At 45.1% G+C, this 21,097-nt stretch overlaps 3 protein-coding genes across 4 annotated transcripts; all 3 read right to left on the reverse strand.

Moving 5' to 3' along the window:
* Positions 1-1,438: 1,438 nt before the first annotated feature.
* On the reverse strand, positions 1,439-4,797 carry LOC102711094 (ETHYLENE INSENSITIVE 3-like 3 protein). Of its 2 annotated transcripts, none has more exons than XM_015841336.2 (3): positions 4,613-4,797; positions 2,484-4,490; positions 1,439-2,402 (listed from the first exon to the last, which is right to left on the reverse strand). In XM_015841336.2, exon 2 carries the CDS (start codon positions 4,322-4,324, stop codon positions 2,489-2,491), a length of 1,836 nt encoding a protein of 611 aa, XP_015696822.1. In that variant the 5' UTR covers positions 4,325-4,490; positions 4,613-4,797; the 3' UTR covers positions 1,439-2,402; positions 2,484-2,488. The 2 variants fall into 2 exon arrangements, with proteins under 2 accessions (XP_015696822.1, XP_006660770.1); XM_006660707.3 differs by having other exon boundaries at positions 2,141-2,407; positions 4,613-4,795.
* Positions 4,798-7,634: 2,837 nt separating this feature from the next.
* Positions 7,635-13,177, reverse strand: LOC102705944 (beta-glucosidase 29-like). Its single transcript, XM_040527346.1, is given in 10 exon segments — positions 7,635-7,745; positions 7,747-7,916; positions 9,801-9,903; positions 10,413-10,510; positions 10,816-11,174; positions 11,374-11,425; positions 11,499-11,601; positions 12,442-12,500; positions 12,584-12,651; positions 13,092-13,177. Coding segments are annotated over 10 exon segments (1,209 nt in total).
* A 5,313-nt stretch (positions 13,178-18,490) lies between these two features.
* Positions 18,491-20,450, reverse strand: LOC121055339 (programmed cell death 6-interacting protein-like). The gene is made up of 2 exons (XM_040527671.1): positions 18,825-20,450; positions 18,491-18,582 (listed from the first exon to the last, which is right to left on the reverse strand). The coding sequence occupies exons 1-2, from the start codon at positions 20,179-20,181 to the stop codon at positions 18,545-18,547; spliced, it is 1,395 nt and encodes a 464-aa protein (XP_040383605.1). The 5' UTR covers positions 20,182-20,450; the 3' UTR covers positions 18,491-18,544.
* Positions 20,451-21,097: the final 647 nt, after the last annotated feature.

Here is a 21,097-nt window from a genome sequence, read left to right on the forward strand (position 1 = left end):
AGGACCCACAATAGTTAGCCCCTGCCATTTTTTACAAGAACAACAGTCAAACAAGGCTCTCCAAACCAAGAGGTACTAGTATACTAGTATGGATTTTGTATCTTCAAGACTTCAACGTAAAAAAAAATCAAAGAAAATCATCCTATTAGCAGAAGCAGAAAAGAGTAGCACAGCATGCCAGTATGGGCTGAACAACAATGGCAAGCTCAAACAATCAACTGAACAGTGCAAATCAGCGCCCTGTCAAAAAAAAGAAAAAAATGCAGATGACAACTAACAGCAAAAGGGCATGATTATGCAAAAACAGAACAAGCTCCATGATGAGATGAATCTGTTATATGAAGCTCTGCAATTAGAACTCATATTCTAAACTTTGTGAAAGTATTGTTGACCTGGCACTAACACGAAAACTACCATTTCACAACCATAACTGCCACAACAGGCCAACACAACCAAGGAAGAGCCCCTTCACTTTTACCTTTTCCAGAAATCATGTGTTACAAACATGTTGTGCAAGTCAATCTCATCCCTTCATCAATTAGAATTTTAAAAAGTTTAAAAATAGTAGCAGTTATTCATTGCTTGAACAGAAAATAGAGCGACAATTCAGTCATTGGGCAGTAGTAAGAAAAGGAACTAACTATTCGTGACATGATCTTAGAAGGAGTAGCATTTTAAACTAGGTGTTGGCTACTATGCATTCAAGCCTTTCTTCACAAAATATTTATCAACTATCAAGACCAGTTCAAGTTCACACTTCCAGCTCACGCGCTTCACAATGAATACATAAGCTACAGCTCACAGGTGATGGATGCATATACAATCATATAGATGTCATACCAGTAAGAACTGTAGTGAGAAAACTTAAAGATAGCCTGTACAAAAGATTAACCAAGCATATAATAAGTGTTACATGGCCCAAGGGATCCTAGATGCATGGTTTAGGAAAATAAAATTGTACTTGAAGCAATTTCTACTTTCCATGAAATTAGGCAAGCAACTCTAAAAATTAAGCATATCTCAAAAATAAGCAGCCATGACGATATAGTAACTATCGGTATTGCAAGAACCTAACATTCTACATGATCAATGGCATGCAGGCAGAATGGGCTCTGTGTTGTAATAGTGAAAACTCGAAGATTATGCTTTCATAATAAGAGCATCAGTCAGGACTCAGGACTAACACTACCCACAGATAGATGGGTTTTTGGGCTAATGATCTCATCATCCAACCACATGCAAAACAGTGCTTCACTGAAGTTATTAGCATAATAAAATTAATATGAAATTCATGAAACTTATGCTTCCCAGTGTTAGCTATTAGCACCAAGCATTTCCTGAACACTTCTGTTTTAAGTATCTTAGGTGTGATGCCAACTGCGATCTGAAAGGAGAAAAAAAAGGACAGCCTCCAACAAAAGACACTCCTTGGCCCTTATTCACCATATGACTGTTTTATTGCTGTCTGAATTGAACTAAAAAAATTGAAATTCAAACAGAATCGCAAAAGGTTTTACAAATAGGAAAATGTACCAGTCAGCCATACCAAAAGGCCACCAGAACAGCCTAAAATGGAGTGATGTTCAACTATATTGATCTAACATCACAACTGCATTAGACTACCGATAATAATTATGCCAAATATCATTGGTTTACTAGTTCTTCTCTTGCAGCTATCTCCCAAAATAACTGTGCCAATTGCCAAACAGCATAGGGGCACAGATAGGATAGTGTTGCTGTGATTTAGTAGCCCCCGTTGCAGCCTGGTAGGTAGTATTATAATATTAGGGTATACTACAATTCTATATGCAATGACGGTGACCTCTAAAATTCCCCTAGACTGTAATTATCATCAGAAAATGGTACTAGCAGTGAATTTTCATCTACTACAACAGTTTCTTTTACTTCGTCAAAATTGAATATATGGTCCACATGGATTATGGAGATAGGATACAGGAAGATCCCTTCAACTGATGGTTTTTCATTTCTTACTTGCATACAAAATGTTAAGCGATTTCCCAATTTTTCTGTAGAACGCAAAACGGGAGAGAATGAGAGAAAATAGGACTGCAGGAAACCAAGACATTCATTTCTCACAGATTCAAAAGATTACAAAACTACCTCCATTCTTCACTAGATATCTTTCTTTAGAAAAATATCAGATTTCAAACTAAAATCATATACACCTTTCTCATTTACAATTATTCGGTCATCATTTGATATATCATTTCCAAAGAATGCAAGTCAGGTATAATTTGCCATACTAGAAATTGTATCAACAAACAAGATTGATATTTGATGGCAAAATAAGTATAAGCTTCCATAATCCATACTCAAGTTAAGATGGTAATCCTACTGACAAAATGGATTGGCAATGCAAGGAGGCCTTGTAGGCTTGTAGCCTAACCTGAAAAGGAAGAGTGGAAAAAAATGGTTAAAGATGAAGAAGCAACGTGTAATAAATAGAAATGCAATGAATTTACCTATGTTATGTTCCCAAATATTCCATTAGATCGTCATCATGCAGCAACAAATCATCAATATCTGGGATTGGGCTACTGATACTGATGTAGTCTAAAGGCAATCCTGCAAAGGAACTGCCAGCAAACTTATCTTGCTCGCCATAGAAAGGATAATCAATGAGCTGCATGTCTCCAGGAACAGAAGTTGAATTTCCACTACCAATTATTTGATCACCGTAAGGACTGTTGTCAGCTGGTGTTCTGATACCCATGGGAACCACATGATGATCCATAATAGATAGTGGAAGTGACTGCTTAGGAGGTACGGTCTGATAACTACTAGGCAGATTGTTAAAGCCAGAATCAGAATCCAGTGGGAAGATATTTCCAGTTTTTGACCTGGAATTATCACTACTTTCATAAGGTACAGGCTGGCCTCCCATGCATATGCTTACAGGAGTAGCATTTGCAGCCTGGGCATTGCCATAGTGATTAAAGTCGGCACCAGGAAGATGGGTCTGTCCTTGAGTATTTCCTCTATGTTGGAAAGCTTCACTTGTATTACCCTCCTCATTGAAGCTCGTAAGCTGGTTAGCCATGCCTGGGATTTCTACTTGGTCCAGTCGGTTCATATCAGGAATAATATTCCTTGAATTTTCTGGTGCATCCACAGCTCTTTGTACCTCATGCTCAACAGCAGTGGCACTGTGGCGTGGTCTTTTTCTCTTTGGTGGTTCTTTTGTTCCTGCCTTCTTAGGAACAACCTGATTAGGACGTTTGACATTAGCTCTTTCTCTCCTTGTAGGGACATGTTCCTCACTCAACTGTACTACAGCCAGAGGAAGGTCGTGCTCATCATCCCTAGATGATGTAGAAAGAGGAGCTTCCTCAATACCATCAACATCATACTCATTATTGCTGCTGTGCGTGTCTCCATTTCTATCCTCCAGAGCCAGGTGAGTAACCTCTGACATGCCATTGTCAATGCTGTAAACAAGCCTTTCCTCTCTCTGTAGAACACTCAACCAAATCAGACTCTCTTTGGCAGTCATCTTATCCTGCAAGCATTTTGATTTCCTCACATGGTTTCTGATCTTATCAAAGTCTGGGGACATGTGCTTGATCACAGCTGTAAGCACACCAACCTTCCAGACCTTCTTAAGATCATGTGGCTTCTTATAAGGAGGGATTTGTCCCCTTGGAAGGCCCAAGGCAATCCACCAATCCTCGTCCCCTGAAGGCCACCATGGGGGTGGAGTGCCCTTCTCCAATGGGTACTTGCGCTGCGGTGGGTTACAGTGCTGCATCAATGATGAAAGCAGCGAACCCAGAGTGGCATCTTGGAGATCCATCAAGCTGTGCTGGTTCTTGATTCCGCTGCTCGGAGCATCAGCCGACGCCATGTTCTCGGACTCATACTTTGCAATTGCCGCTGGGCCATTCTTATCAAACTTCACCTTCTCCTTCCACCAAGCTCTAATATTGTCGGAAGCACCACTCACAGGCTTCCCTTTATCAGGGATAATCCCGTAAACAAACCCACGTGCATTGCACACCTCCATCAGCTTGAGCATGTACTTGAGGATCCCGTCATGCGCCCTCGACATCTTCTTGCGCATGGCCTGATCGGATATCGCCTTCGGCTTCGACTTGTCCAGCTCAGCCAGCTGCAGAGCAAGCGTGTGCTGCCTCTCCTTGATCCTCCTGAGCTTAACCCTGTCCTTCCACATTCGCCGGGCCAGATCCTCGGCCTCAATCTCCTCGTCACTGACGTCATTCTCGGTGAGATTCTGGATGCCCTCCACCTCAAAGTCCGACGAATCCCCCAGCTCCGTCGCAATGATAGCAAGATGATCCATCATAGCACAACCCGATCACATCCAAACCCCTCCCAGATAACTAGCTGCTATGCGACATAGAGCGAATCACCACAGCAATCTGCCCACTGAAATCCTAGCGAGAATCCATACCTTCCGCAGCGATCCTGGGTCAATCCGGAGGCCAAACCAGTCCGAATCCGTGGATAACCTGGAAGAGGCGAAGAGCAGAACGGATTAAACCACCCCCCACAAAATAAAATCACCCAATCCCCACTCATTCAGGAACAACAGGAGCAATTCGTCTAAAAAAACAGAGGAATCAGCGCGTACTTAGCAGCGAGCGGGAGGCGAATGCGACGGGGGGCGAGAGAAACTTGCAGCCCTCGAATCAATCCGCTCGGGGGAATGGGGGATTTGGGGGGCGGGGGATTTTGCCCTACGGGGTGGAGAAGATTCGCTTTTCTTCTGAATATTTTTCTATCGGAAAAGGGAAAGGGAGGAAACACGGGGGAAGGATGGCCAGCGCCGAGGAAGAAACGGAGGAGGAAGGGTCGAAACAGGAGACCCCTCCGGTGAGGTGATGAATGATGGAAAGAAAACGATGGCGGATCCCTTGCTCCGGTCCACTTTGTAGACAACCTTGCGCCTTTTTGGGGAAGTCGTAGTGCCAACATCTTATTTGCATGAAGGTTACTTATCTCTCACAGTATATATATGTGTAAGACCAAAAAAATGTAATTATGAAAAATTGATTTTGAATATAAATTTATTAACATCAGTTTAATTTCAAAAATTATATTATAATTGATTAATTGTGATTAATGTATTTTCCTAACAAAACAAATACATCTCATATTTTGAAACAGGTGGAGGATCAAAAGTAATAAACATCAACGCATTTTTTTCTTGACGAATCCGTACACAGTTAGTGCCTCCAAGTCATTGACATTTGACATAAGATATAAGAAAAGTCAAGGTTCATAAAAAAATTAATTTAAGTTATACTTTATGAAAGTTGGTAAAAAAAATATATAGCTATTTGCCAACTATTTGCAAGTTACAACTAAGATAGGCTATTGTATAGTTTAAAAACATATGAATAATAACAATAGGCTCGTCCCTTATTGCTCTTTTTTAGCGGCAATGGTTTTACTTACCATTATTAGAATAATGTATTGATTTAACTCGTATATTTTTTACATAATGATGACATGCATATTAGTGAGCGTTGCACACAAAGTAACAACCATTAACAATTTGCAAGTGACCAACTAGTACTTTTTTTTCATATGGAATACGATGCGATGATGCATTATATATATCAATTGGCATCGCAGATAATAATGTAATTAAATCCCTGCATCACTTTTGTTAATTCTTCATCACCTTTTCTACTTAATTTTACTCATAGTTTGTACTCACTAGCAAATAAAAAATCTTAAAACTTTTATTTTTAACAGAAAACATCACAGATATTTTATTACACATAGGCTGATGTAAGCGATAAACTCACGTTACGAAACATGCTATTAGAGAAAACAATGTGAAAAACAGTATATTAGGGTAATAATCTCACTGTGTATATTTTTACCATTAATTTAAAAATGCTGTTTATGTACTCTCCCATGTTAAACGAAAAATATAGAACACGAATAACTCGTATTATACAAAGTAATACAAAGTAGTACTACAACCTCAACCAGCAAAACCATAGAATAAAGGCAGAGTTTATAAAGGCAGAGTTTCCTCCTCTCCAGTGTCCACGAAGGATCCTGATCCCGGGGGGTCAGCCATGATGCATCAATGTTCACTGAACACAATGTAGAGCCAGGAACGCTCACGTTTTCATTCCTCCGGTTCGCGGCGGCGCGCCGTGCCTTTTCCGCTTCCGTAGAGCCGCTTTCGCCCAACTACCCCGGATCCCGTCGCTGGACAACCGGAGACCTTCGTCTCCTTCCTTTCTACAGCGGCGGCGGCGGCGGCGGCAACGGCGGCGCTGAGCACAGTGATCATTAGTTCATTACGTACGCGGCGTCGCCCCGGCGACGAACGAGCTCGACGACGTGCCACTTTGACGTGTCATCCACCGTCGTCATTTTTATTCTTTTTATATTTAAGTCAAAACCTAAATTTTAAATCATAAATTTAAATTTAATTTTGAGATTTTTTTTATTATAATATTTTTTTGGGTGAAAGCTTTTAGAAAGAGATGAATATTTATGTATATAAAAATTTTATTTAAAAATTATTTTTTATTTGTAAATATATTGTGTACAACCTATCTCTCGTAGTCCAAAACTCAAAATGATAAGTAAACAACACCAATTATGAACGTTCGGCAACCTAGTTGTTAACCGGCGAAAAAAATTAGTATATAATTAATTAATAATTAAAAAATTAGAAAATAGATTAATCTAAAATTTTAAAACAATTTTTCTATAAAAAATTTTCATAATAAATAGACCGTTTAGCAGTTCGGGTGATTACATGGAAAAAAAAAAGGAAACTGAGGTTAGGAAGAGCGAATCGAACGGGGGCCTTAATGCGAGTTGGTGGTAAGTCAAACAGATCGAGAGCCACAAGTTTGGTATTAGAGTATTAAGGACAAGTGATTAAGCAACTAAACAAGTACTGCTACGGCCGGAGGTCCGGAGTAACACGAACTTGAATGCGAAAAGATCAAATTTGTGGCGAAACGATCGTGTAAAAGGCCTCGGAAAAATGGATAAGACGGTAAAACGAACCGCTGCGGTAGCAGCTTGTTTGTTCGTGCTTGGCAGCTAATGTGGCCGGCCATTGGCCAGGTTCGCTGTAAGGGCAGATTCGTTGAACGTGGACCTTCTCTTTAGGCGTCGCAGAAGCCGTCCACATTCACTGTATCCAGCACCGGGCCTCTCTTGGGCCTTGGCCGCCAATCTGGGCCGAGACACAACTCGGCCCGTAACAGAATAAAAGAAAAGAGAAGGTCAACGGAGAGAGAAAATGAAACAAAAACATAAGGGCTTATTTGGTTTGGTGTAATTTTAATAACCCATAGAAATAGGAAAAAATATAGAAATAGAAATGTATGACATACTAATTTATAGAAGTTTTTCCAAAAGATTTAAGTGGATGAAAATCTAAGGTAATATTAGGTGTCCGGTCTTTCGACGACGGACGGCGAAACATACAGAAGGTTGAGAGAATGAAACAGGAAGGTGAGAGCTTTATTCTCTTCAAGATCGATCAACCAACAACAATTGGAATCGAATTTGAATCAGTGCAAACATGCATCTAGCTCAACCCAAGAGCCCAGCTTATTCCTTCCTTCTCTCGTCACTCGACGACGGCAACGAGCAGCATGCAGCCATCATCATCGGTACTTCCTCTTGAGGAAGTCGGCGATCCAGTAGCTGGACTGCTTGCGGTAGCGCCTGAGGCGGTCGACGTAGACGAGGCCGAAGCGGTCGAGGTAGCCGTCGCGCGCCCCACTCGAAGCAGTCCATGAACGTCCACGTGAAGTACCCCTTCACCCTCGCGCCGTTCCTGATGGCGTGGTTGACGAACTGCAGGTGCTTGGAGTGGAACGAGATCCTGCGCCCGTCCCTGAGCGCCTCCGCGATCGGCAAGCTCTTGTTGTTCCCCTCGTCAATCCCTGCGTACGCGCGCGCACAGTACCTATTATTGGGTTTGGTAGTAGTGCAGTAGGATTAAATCTAACCATTGATTTGGAGAGCCATTTTAGTCATTTACTTAACTTATGTGAAAGGATAATTTAGTAATTAGACTTGCATAAATAAAATTGGTACACCGTGAGCTTTCCTTCCTTCCTGCTTCAACATAATTTTGCAGCTCACCTGCCGCAACGTACATTCTACAACTCAATGTATAGTGCCATCATCTACCTTCCTCCCGTAACATACGTTCATAGAGCCATCATCATCTGCATCGATCTCCCGATCCTCGCGTTGGCTGAGGCAGCACGGCGCATTCCCGCCGACTCCCCCTCCTTGCGAGAATGGCTATAAGTTGTTGAATCAGAAAAGTTGCAAAACTATATTACTTGTATGACAAAAAATTACACATTTTATCATGCCACTTAATCAGGGTATTTTTACTGATGACGATAATAAGGTAATAACTATAAGATTCACATTGTGTTAGCAGTATTATAGTATATCTGCATCATAGTACAAATGGTAGCAAAGGAACGGAATATCTCATTTATATCCTTTCGGTGTTAACTAGTTAATTGACTTGCTTGTATGAACACAACAATGATAATCAAACAATTGCTCTGGAGCCATAGTAGCAGCACCGACCTCCTGATGTGATAGAACAAGGTCTATCTTCCTCACCGATGTTCCTAGTGACGAATGCGATGCTCCTGCCGTCGACCCCGCCGTCTACGCCGCGTTCACAAATACTATCTCGGTGCAGCTATGATGGCAGCAAAACTCTCGCCATCAACTCTGAAATTCATCCCCTACCATCCAAACTCATCCCTCCCCCACCCCCACCCGTGGCAGCCGATGAGGCGCCAAAGATTGACGATAGGCGCAAGCAGGGGGGATGGAGGGATCTGACGGGGAGTGGTTGTCAGAGATTTGCCCTACACCCTCAACTACAGAGGATCCGAGGTTGGGGACGACGAAGAGGACGGTAGCGGCAGCAACCCGATTACCTCCGGCCTCCACATCATCCGACCGACGGCCGACGACTCGATGAAGGCCCATGGATGCACCCCAACATGCTGACCTCCACCCTATAGATCACCCGCCCATCATGCGTCGACCGGCAACTCGGCGGAGGGTCGGAGACGAATCCCTTCCGGCCGCCCCACTCAGGCCATCACCAATCTGGCCCATGCCCTTCGTCAACTGCATATTCACAGGAATGCCACTTACTTTTTTCCAAAAAATACCCTACTACTACACCACTGCACAACCTAACGGATGTAGCAAGACTCGTTCGTTGGATCTGGTACCATGGACGGCTCATGTCCATCCAAAGGTACTTTAAAAAAATCCATATATAAGAGATTTGCTCTGATCTCTTCTACGTCCTTCGAGATTCGCTACAACTCTTATATACTATTGAGATTTTTATTTAGATTCCTTACATACACGTTTCTTTAGTTTATGGTTAGTTAGTGTAGAAATAATTTTATTGTCCTTTGGACATTTCTAAAAGCTAAGAATATTTGATGTATAAATTATTTGGGCCGCGAAAAACAATAAGGGATAATACTAAATATTTGTTATAAATTTTAAAAAATGAAACACAATTTCATTAAAAATTCAAAAAAGATTTATTGTAAAAAAAATCAAAGCCTGCACCAAATTTGAAAAAACTTTTCAACGAATATGTAGTGAAAAAAAGATTCATCGTAAAAAAAACAAAGGGGATGAAATTATTTATCTCAAATTAAAAAACACATATGAAATTTTTAAATAAATTTCAACTCAAATTCTAAGAATTTTTTTCATCTTCCCCAAAATTCAAACATAAATAACATATAGTTTTTGTTCTTAATTACCGTTCTCTGTGACGTAGATGATGGGGTTGTTGTACCTCCTCTTGGTGTAGAGGAGGAGCTCGCGAAGACCCGAAGGGTAGTTGAAGAACATCGCGGTGAACTCCTACGTACCCAAAAAAAAAAGTTGGCACAAATCATCAGGATTCAGGAAGTGATCGAGAAAAGGAAGTATACTATGGCCCATGGCCCATGGCCCGTTTAGTTCCCAAAAATTTTTATCAAAAACATCACATGAAATCTTTAGACGTCTAAATAGAGTATTAAACATAGATAAATCGAAAAACTAATTAAACAGTTATGTAAAAAATTATGAGACAAATTTTTTGAGCCTAATTAGTACATGATTAGCCATAAGTACTATAGTAACCTACATGCGCTAATGACGGATTAATTAGGCTCAAAAGATTCGTCTCACGGTTTCCATGCCAGCCGTGAAATTCGTTTTTTTTATTTTTGTCCAAAAACTCCTTCCACATCCGGTCAATGTGACACTTTTCCCAAAAATTTTCTTAATCTAAACGCACCTGTATCGGCGATCAGCCTTATGTGGTATGAATTCCTGTGTTGACGTGGCGTGATGGGGTGGAGCTAGGCTAGCATGCGCGTACGTACCTGTGGGCCGATGGGCTTGCCGTTGCGGAATCCAGAGGTGTTGTCGCGGATGTCGGCGTCGTAGGAGAGCCGGAGCGCGTTGGGCGGCGGGCACGCTCCTGGCGTAGTAGGTGGTGTAGTAGTTGACGCCGATGAAGTCGTAGGAGCCCCTCACCGCCGCCGCCTGCTCCGGCGTGAACGACGCAGCCGAGCGCCGATCGAGCCACCCCACATGGTGCCCGGGTAGTCGCCGTGCACGACGGGGTCAAGCAGTGGCGGATCCACCACCGGGCCTCTCTGCGCCCCAGTGAAGCCCATGGTTAGTTCCCGTAACAAAATTTTGATATTACTGAAAAAAAAAGAAAGATAGACTAGAAGTAATTCTTTCTCATCCGGTCGCTCCTAATATTTTCTTTGGATTCACCACTGAGGTCGAGGAACCAGCCGTACATGAAGTCGAGGCTCCGCTGCACGGCGCCGCGGTAGTGCGACACCGCCGTGATGCCGACCTGTCCGCGCTGCGCCGCCTGGTACCTGGCGCGGTACAGGCGGACGGCCGCGGCGTGGGCGAGGATGACGTGGTGCGCCGCGAGGTAGGGCTCGCGGCTGGAGTCGCCGCCAGCGCAGGAGGCGGAGACGTAGGGGGAGCACCGGCCGGGGGCGTGGACGCCCGTGCCGTAGCCCTGGGAGCAGTACGTCCATGGCTCGTTGAAGGTGGCCCAGAACTTCACCCGGTCGCCGAACTCTCTGAAGCAGACGTCGGCGAAGTCCACGTAGTCCTTGCTGAGTAGTTATAATCCAAGTCTCAGATGGTGAGTGTTTGACAAATTCTGGCCAGATTTGCATAACCGACAAGCATTTCAGTTTGATCTTTTTTTTTTAGAGAAAAGGCCACGGCCCTGCTTTTACTAAAGCAAACAGAAAACAAGCATTTATGTTGGGGGTACCAGCTTACAAACAAGTTCCAAAGATTAGAAGCTACCAAAACACCACCCTCTCACAAAGCTGAACAACATAACAGCATCTACTCCACACTGCTAGAAACAGAAACAATCACCAGAGCAACAAAACTAACACGCTCCACTAAAACTACACCCTAAGCATCACTCCTCCCCATTGATCCTGGTCTTAAGTTCTTGACACCATCCAGCAGCTTGGTCTTCATTGATTTCAACTGATCCTCCTCATCTTCTTTTGCCAAGACCCTCCACTGAGATAAAAAGGAAACAACTCTCACCAGCAATGGTGGACCTCAAGCTTCTCGCCCCACCACCAGCAGCCTCAAAAGCCGGCCCAACAAAGCAGCCAGGAGAAACACAACACCCACTCGACCCAGGTGCGTGAACCGCCGACTTCGGCTCCACCGGCTGGAGGCTCACCGCCGTCACCGGGGAGCCATCTCCCACGTCGCCATGTCTCACCTCCCTCTCGTGAACGCTTCCCATCGTCCGCTTCCCTCTCGTGAATCTGTTCCAGTTTGATCTTATTTATGCCAAATTGATCTTCTATAGATGATTTGATCTTAGTTATTAAGTCATTTGCCTGAAAAAGCCAAACAATCACCCTCTTGGCACGAGTGAATCGCTCGACTCGATTTCATCCTTAGTTTAAGCATCACCCTCTTGCCACGAGTGAATCGCTTGACTCGATTTCATCCTTAGTTTAAGCATTTTTTGAAGCCCCAGCTAGCGGGGTGCTTAGTTTAAGCATTTGAGGGAATTGGTTGGCAGCTTATTCAGAAAAGTAATTTAGACTGATTTTAAACTGGTTAATTGATCTATTCGTGTCTTAGATAAATTATATGAACAGAACGAGTTTTCGCAAATAATCAGGTCTGGGTATCAGCTCTTTTTTGTGTGGTTTTGTGAACCTGCTGTCAGTCAACTTACATAATGTTTTCACTCAAGAATCCTCCATATTTGCTCTCAAGGGCCTGTGGTGTGTCCCAATGGAAGATTGTCACAAATGGCTTCATACCTGTTATGCAAAAACATTGAATTTATTTTCAAAATTATAGAAAATAAATTGTGAAAGAAAAACCAAAGTCTACCTTGTAGCGATGGTAGAAGTCATCTGCTACATCGCCGGTGTCTCCGTTTAGAACTTTACCTGCAGGCACGAAATAGTTTCTATCAATCACCCATCACAAATTTTCCAAGCCAGCTATATCTACAGAGGTTGATAATAATAACCTGGGATGTGGGCAAAAGTGTCCCACACGCTAGGATCCCCCGCCGCCTTCCTTAACAGCTCCCTCATACTGCAATTAACCAATGCAAAGACACATCACTTAATCTGTTCTAGGACTAACTGAGAACCATGTGCATTGTGCTTAATCCAACCAGTTCCTAAAGATGCAGAGTTAATCAGTACAAATTTCTTTCTCTGTACGGACTGCAGAGGGCATGCACGATCACCTGATACGCTGCAGAGCCTGTGCCGAAGATGAAATCCTTGGGGGAAGCTGTACCTGTTGAACGATGCATCAACGCCGCTCAGCAACGAACGCAAGGGCAGCAACAATCTGCCTCCTCGCTCCAATTCCGAGCCCCATCTCGAAACTGGAACACACTTCTGCACGAACACTGGTTGCAGAAGGGTATTTATAGAGAGTTAATCACGATGCAGGTAACCGTCGACCTCTCGTGATTGCGTTGCGCATCAATCATATCATGGCTCAAACTGCAGGCATTAGCTTACCTGATTAAGGAGCTCACTGTTCCGAAGTCCTCAAGGACTTTCGAGGAGATAACTTTAGTATATTGATTGGAATAGGTTGAGTTCATGATCTACAGGAGGAAGGAGATGCTCCAGTTGCTGAGAAATGGATTAGTTTAGTTCAGCATGAGATGCACGAGAGGTCAACTTCGCGGGCTTGAGACGTGTAGGTACAGTTCTTCATTTAGGATATACCAGTAATCATGTACATGCAATGCACGTTTTTCCATAGCAAGCCACACAAAAAGCATATAAATACACCCAAACTATATTGTGTTTTCCCAATATATAACACATAAAAATAAACTTAAGTTCAATAATAATGTGTAATCTAATGCTATATAGCATATATTTATAACTCTCTTTTTATACTTGATGAGAAAGTGCAAAAATATATATACATCTTACCAGAGCTTGACAAACAATTCAATGGCTCAAAGCAAGAGAGTTATGGCCTTTGGCGGTTTTCTTCAAAATCTCACTACCTACCTCGAAGAAAAGAACCCCAATACACAAAATTGAAGAAAAGAACATCATTATTTACACGGTAGCTTTCTATCATCCATAATACTATAACTTTAAAAAGTAACCCTCTCAATATCTGCAACCCACAATACCTTCAAGTTAGCACAGATGTTTGGAGCTGCATCGAAAACCAAAACTAAGCCTAGAGCATCAATATTCTCAAACTGAACATGTCTATTATAGTGTATAATTTTTGCGAAAGAGAATCACCTCACACATATCGGAACAAGATAAATTTGCATAGTTAACTATTAACATAACCAAACAAATTTGTAAGCCTTCCAAGCATCACCAAATTTATAAAAAGTTCACTGTACAAAACTCCAAAACTGAAATGGGTTATATCGTAATCTTAGAGCAAAACATTAGGTGCACCACCCTGAATAGTTTAGTCCAAAACTTGGAAGTTGCAACTCCAGCAACATCCAGTGACCTAGGTTAAAAAAACTAGGCCTCTAAAAAGTTCGCTATAATTTTTAAGGGGCCAATACATTTATCTGATTGACTTGCAGTGAACATCTACAGTGTTAATATATTGATTATAGGTTTTAGTGAATGAACAACACAAGGTAAGGTAATGGTGCTATAGATACGTTGAATTGAAGCACACTGCAAGGTACGCTCGAAATGTTCCATATAAAAATAAACTTCACTATGATCTTGAATCATTGTTTGCATGATCATTAATGGGAAATTATTTATTCTAATTATGAGATAATAAAGCAATAGCAACACTCCTGCAGAAAGGGTTCTCATAGAACATAAAAGAGTCATCTGCCTGCTAGATGCCTTTACATAGATTTGGGCTTAAAAAATTAGCATCAACACGGTGTCAATTACTTCATAGCAGGCCTAATAAATATTTCGTAATTTTGACAGAGCATTTCACCAATAGAAATTACTCAACTAAATAAAAATAATAAGAACATCCAATAATCTCTTTGATTATTAGACAACACCAGTTGCTAGGGTATCCTGTTGGATTTGCTTCGGTGGTCTAAACATTTTTTTTCTGTGTTTCTGCACATTTCTAAACAAAGTTAATAAGATTGCTAGCATTATCTAAAAAATAAGATTGCTAGATATAAGATTTCTTGAAAAAGAGACATAATTTGTGATAGTAAGTTAACTATATATATCATCTGTAAATTGCGGTATTCATGCAATGGCAATCTATAAAAAATATATGGAACATGCAACTTATTACAGGTGCAGGCAGCCAACCAACAGAATGTCATCTTCACGTTGAATGTATTGTAATGAACATGATCAATTAGCTGATATAAGTTGTCAGTCCTGTGATAAATAGGAAAATGGAATGCATAAAAAACATTGAGCTGCAAAAGGTAATTTGCGAAGTGGACCGTGAACCTCGTAGGGTTCAAGACCTATGAGCAATATATGACTATAGTAGTTGTGGCCATTTAATTCTTGTACAACTTGACAAATGAAGAGAAATATGTTCTGTCTTTACCTGTCCTTGAAATGATCCTGATGTAGAGCTTCCAACATTATCCATTGAAGTAGACTAAGGCAAGGAGATGAGTGACCTAAATTACTTACAGCACACAAATTAAATAACTCCCACCTAACAATATCAGTGACTTACTTGGAGCAATACATGGCATCTGTTATTCTGTTGTAAACTTGTAATTAAATCACCTTGCAGCAGCTATCCTTAATTGCACGTATATAACCCTTCACTGGATGGCTTACTACCAAAGGCTAACAAATATAAACATGTCTTAACTAAACCTAACAAAACATGTTCACATATATATTTAACTGTAGGAAATATGTGGAAAGGTTAATTCTATTCCATGTCAAGGCACAGGTATATATTGAGGCTGGGGTGGCTGTAAGCCAACCGCACAGCCTTGGTACATGCCACTAATCAAGGGCATCCTACTATAATTACACTTGCTATAATTACAATAGGCTAACACTCCCCCGCAGTCTAATCGGGAGCATCGCGAACATTCAGGCTGGATCGAAACTCCTGAAACAGTGAGGTAGGAAGGCCCTTAGTGAAGACGTCGGCGTACTGCGATGTCGTAGGAACATGAAGGACCCGAACATGACCGAGGGCGACCTTCTCTCGAACAAAATGGAGATCAATCTCAACATGCTTCGTCCGCTGATGCTGCACTGGATTGCTGGAGAGATATACAGCACTGATATTGTCACAGTATACCAGGGTGGCACGACGAGGTGGGTGGCGAAGCTCAAGGAGCAACTGACGTAGCCATGTAGCTTCAGCAACACCATTTGCCACAGCACGGTATTCGGCTTCGGCGCTTGATCTAGAGACCGTGTGCTGACGCTTGGAGGACCAAGACACCAAATTGTCCCCAAGAAATACTGCGTAGCCAGATGTCGACCGACGAGTCTCAGGACATCCGGCCCAGTCGGCATCCGTGTACACCACAAGCTCAGCAAGTGACGATCGGTTCATGGTCGACCCAAGTGACAATGTCCCCTGCAGGTAGCGCAAGATCCGCTTGAGAGCAGCGAGATGTGGCTCCCGAGGATCATGCATATAGAGGCATATCTGCTGAACAGCAAAAGCAATGTCTGGACGGGTGAAGGTCAGATACTGCAGGGCGCCAGCTAGACTGCGGTACTCTGTAGAGTCAGCGACAGGAGGTCCATCAGCAGATAATTTGGAGTGTACATCCACAGGCGTGCTGCAAGGCTTGCACGCACTCATCCCGGCGCGCTCCAAAATATCCCGAGTGTACTGTCGCTGAGAGAGAAACAAACCATCTGTAGAACGTGTCACTGAGATGCCCAAAAAATGATGAAGCGGACCCATGTCGGTCATAGCAAACTCACGCTGGAGTGCACCAATGATATGCTTCAGAAAATCATCCGAGGAGGCAGTGAGAACAATATCATCCACATACAGCAACAAATAAGCCGTGTCTGGTCCACGACGATATATGAAGAGCGAAGTGTCTGACTTTGTTTCAACAAATCCAAGTGATACAAGGTGAGAGGCGAACCTGTGATGCCAAGCACGAGGAGCCTGCTTCAAACCATATAAAGACTTGTTGAGCCGACAGACATAATCTGAGCGAGATGAATCCACAAAACCAGATGGCTGCACACAATATACTGTCTCCGTAAGAGTGCCATGTAAAAATGCATTCTTCACATCCAGTTGATGAATGGGCCAATTCTGAGATAATGCCAGTGAAAGAACGACACGAACTGTCGCGGGCTTGACAACAGGGCTGAAAGTCTCATCATAGTCCACCCCGGGCCGCTGTGTGAAGCCCCGAAGGACCCAGCGTGCCTTATAGCGATCTAGTGACCCATCTGCAAGCAATTTGTGTCGATAGATCCACTTGCCAGTCACAACATTGACACCAGGAGGGCGAGGCACAAGACTCCAGGTGTCATTGGCGAGCAGAGCATCATACTCAGCCTGCATAGCAGCGCGCCAATTGGGGTCTGACAGGGCATCACGAACAGAGCGCGGGAGAGGCGACATGGGCACAACGTGGAGGTTGAGACGATCCACGGGTTGTGCGATGCCAGCCTTGCCCCGTGTGCGCATCGAATGCGCATTGGTGACCGGAGGTATGGCGGTCGGTCGAGTCGCAGTTGTACGGCCGGTGCCGCTGGCAACAACCTGGGCGCGAGCACCAAGGGCAGCAGAACCGGCAGTACTCTCGGGTGTCGTGGAGGTGCTGCTGGCAGCAGCCTGTGCGGGGTGCACAGGGGCAGCAGCACCAGTCGACGTGGACGGAGGCGCGGAGAAAGCCCCATGGGAAACAGTGCTGGACCCAGGGGACTGAGGTCCTACGCCAGGACTGGGCGGCGCAGGGGCGGCCTCGGGCACGGGGTGTGTCACCGAGGGATCAGCACTACCTGCACGCACAAAACGAGCTCCAGGAACTGAAGCGGTAAGATCATGATCATCGACTAGAAAATCCAAGGCTGAGGAGGCCATGGGTGTGGTAGACATGTCGGAGAAAGGAAAAAAAGATTCATCAAAAACGACATGTCTAGAAATAAGAATGCGATTCGACTGAAGCTCGAGACACCGATAGCCTTTGTGTTCCGAGGAGTAGCCGAGAAAAACGCATAAGGAGGAGCGTGGTGCAAGTTTGTGGGGCGCCGTGGAGGACATGTTGGGATAGCAAGCGCACCCAAAAACTTTGAGGTGATCATAGGAAGGCTCGGTAGAAAATAGGGTAGTGTATGGTGTGGAGGAAGCGAGGGTCGTAGTGGGGAGACGGTTGACAATATATGTGGCAGTGTGAAGGGCCTCAACCCAGTAAGCTGGAGGGAGACTCGCCTGAAACAAAAGGGAACGCAGAGTGTTATTGATGGTGCGAATGGAACGCTCTGCTTTACCATTTTGTTGTGAGGTGTATGGACACGACATGCGGAGTGCAACACCGTTGGAGAGGAAGAACGTGCGGGCCTGGGAATTGTCGAATTCACGGCCATTGTCGCACTGGACGCTCTTGATGGTGGTGCCAAACTGCGTGCGGACATGAGCAAAAAAATTAGAGAGAGTGGAAAATGTCTCGGATTTAAGGCGAAGCGGAAAAGTCCAAAGATAATGTGAACAGTCATCAAGAATAACAAGGTAATATTTGTATCCTGACACACTAACAAGTGGAGAGGTCCATAAATCACAATGTATTAAATCAAAATTATGAGTAGCTCGAGAGCTAGATGAACCGAAGGGTAGACGTACATGACGGCCAAGCTGGCACGCATGACAAATGTGATCGATATCATCTTTATTACAAGAAATGACATTGGACCTAATGAGTTTGGACAAAACATCACGCCCAAGATGACCGAGACGGCGATGCCAAAGGGAGGTAGGTGCAGCGATGAACGCGGAGGCACTGGTGGAAGGTGCATAGAATGGGTAGAGGTCACCAGAACTATTGCACCTGGCGATCACGTTCCTGGTTTGCAAATCCTTCACAGAAAGACCAAATGGATCAAACTCAATGGAACAATTATTGTCGGTGGTAAAACGACGAATGGAAATTAAATTTTTAATAATGTTGGGTGACACAAGAACATTATTAAGAGCAAGGGTACGATGCGGTAAGGAAAAAAAGTGTGATCCAGTGGCTGTGACAGGAAGTAAGGCACCATTTCCCACAACAATAGATGAAGGAGTAGACAAAGAGGGTGGGGAAATGGTGGAGAGTATACCAGCGTCTGAGGTCATATGCGAACCAGCACCTGAATCAGCGTACCACTCAGAGGTTGGCGGGTTCAGCGTCATGGTGTTGAAGGAGTGCGCCAGGGAGTCCTGGTGCCAAGAGCCGCCGTGAGTGGGGTTCCAGGGCGCTGCCTGGTAAGCTGGTGAGGGCGAGGGCGCCTGGAAGAGCGGCGGTGCAGCTCCCCCGTGGTACATGCTGTACGAGGGTGGCGGGCCAGCGTATGTGCCACCATAGGCACCGGGAGGAGCACTGTACCCACCATAGTGCGGGGCTGTGTGGAATGCAGGTTGCGGCGGCGGAGGACGTCCTGACGGATCGTACGGCCACATGCGCACGCTGCCAGCCCAAGGGTGCATGAACGATGGGTGCACACCAGCACCGTTGTAAGCGCTGCCCTGTCCACCAGGTTGTGCACCAGCGTTGGGTGCAGCAGGAGCACCACGTCCACCGCGGCCACGACGGCGTCCGTTGCGTTGGCCCCCAGTCGGTGCAGCGGGGCGTGGAGGAGGGGGTGCGCCCGGACGTGGAGCAGCAGCTGCACCTGGTGCCGCTGGACGCGACGGCGCGACGACGAGGGCGGCTGGCGGGGACGGAGGACGAGCGTCGATCTCCATCTCCTCCAACAGGAGGTGTGTACGGGCTTCACTGAACGTCGGGAACGGTTTCTGCATCTTGAGGATGGACACCATGTGGCGAAACTTGCCACTGAGGCCGCGGAGGAGCGTGAGGACCATTTGTGTATCACCGATGGGGTCGCCGAAGTCGGCGAGGGAGGCAGCCATGGACTCAAGGCGGCGGCAGTAGTTGGTGATGCTCAGGGCCTCCTGACGAAAGGTACGGAACTGTGTCTCAAGGAGAAGGGCACGGGACTCCTTCTGCCCGAGAAATTCATCCTCGAGGTAGCACCACGCATTGCGGGCAGGACCTTGCCGCATCATCAACGACTGCTGCAAGTCGCTGGAGACGGTGCCATAGATCCACGTGAGGACACAGCAGTCCGCCTGGATCCATGCCGGGCGGGCGGGGAACGCCTCATCCTCAAGGGCGTGGCGGGTGAGGGCATACTTGCCGAGGACGGTGAGGAATATGCCGCGCCACTTGGTGTAGGTGTCCGTGGCCTTGTCGAGGACGATGGGGATGAGGGCCTTGACGTTGACGACGGCAGTGGCCTGCGCCCAGAGAGCCTCATGCGTTTTCTCATACTCGTCTAGAGCAGCAGCACGAAGACGGTCTTCTTCAGCCCGGCGTGCTGCATCAGCACGGGCAGCGGCCTCGGCCGCGAGGCGATCGGCGGCCTCCTTGTCCTTAGCGGCCTGGGCAGCTGTGGCGTCGTCGTCGTCCGCCATGGCAGACGGGACCAGCGACCGCGCCCGGTGACGATGTCAACGACGGGGCGGGTGATCGGGAGCGAACCGGCGGCCACACCCGGCAAGGAGAGCAGCACGAGGTGTGGGCGATTGGCTCGGGAAGCAGGTGCTGGCGATGAGATCGCGACGTCCGGCGACGAAATCTGCGGCGGCGCGGCGATCGGATCAGCGACGGCGTGGGGTGCGGAAGAACAGGATCGTTACGTGATTGATACCATGTAGGAAATATGTGGAAAGGTTAATTCTATTCCATGTCAAGGCACAGGTATATATTGAGGCTAGGGTGGCTGTAAGCCAACCGCACAGCCTTGGTACATGCCACTAATCAAGGGCATCCTACTATAATTACACTTGCTATAATTACAATAGGCTAACATTAACTATTAACTAAAAGAAAATGTAATATATCCAGTCATGCTCGATCGTAAGAGTGCACAAGAAAAAGAAAACTCCAAAATCAAAATAATCAAATATTGGCCTGGCGAATAATAAACAAATATCTGCTATTGCTTCTAACATATGGCATTAACTCACCGAAAGAGAAAGATTAGCAATTGAACGCTACTGTCTAATGGAATTTTAAAATCAAACATCATTCTTTGACAACACCCATCGATTGGCTGCCTAGATGCTGTATTGGGAGCAGCAGATGGCGGTCACCGGCGGCGATGCCTTGGAGCAGAGATCTGCGACGGTGGTGGCTGGAGTTGCGTGCCGCGACACCTTGGCCGGAGCGGAGGTCATGGCGGCAGCTTGGAGCAGTGGGCATCGACAGTGGTGGCGGTGCCTTGGAGCACCAGTCAATGGTGGCGACGACACCTTGAGCAATGGATTGCAGTGGCCATGGCGACGCAATGGGCAATGTCAACAAGTGTGGAGCTGTGGATGGCAATAG

Source organism: Oryza brachyantha, chromosome 9, assembly GCF_000231095.2.
Source record: "Oryza brachyantha chromosome 9, ObraRS2, whole genome shotgun sequence".
NCBI lineage: Eukaryota > Viridiplantae > Streptophyta > Magnoliopsida > Poales > Poaceae > Oryza > Oryza brachyantha.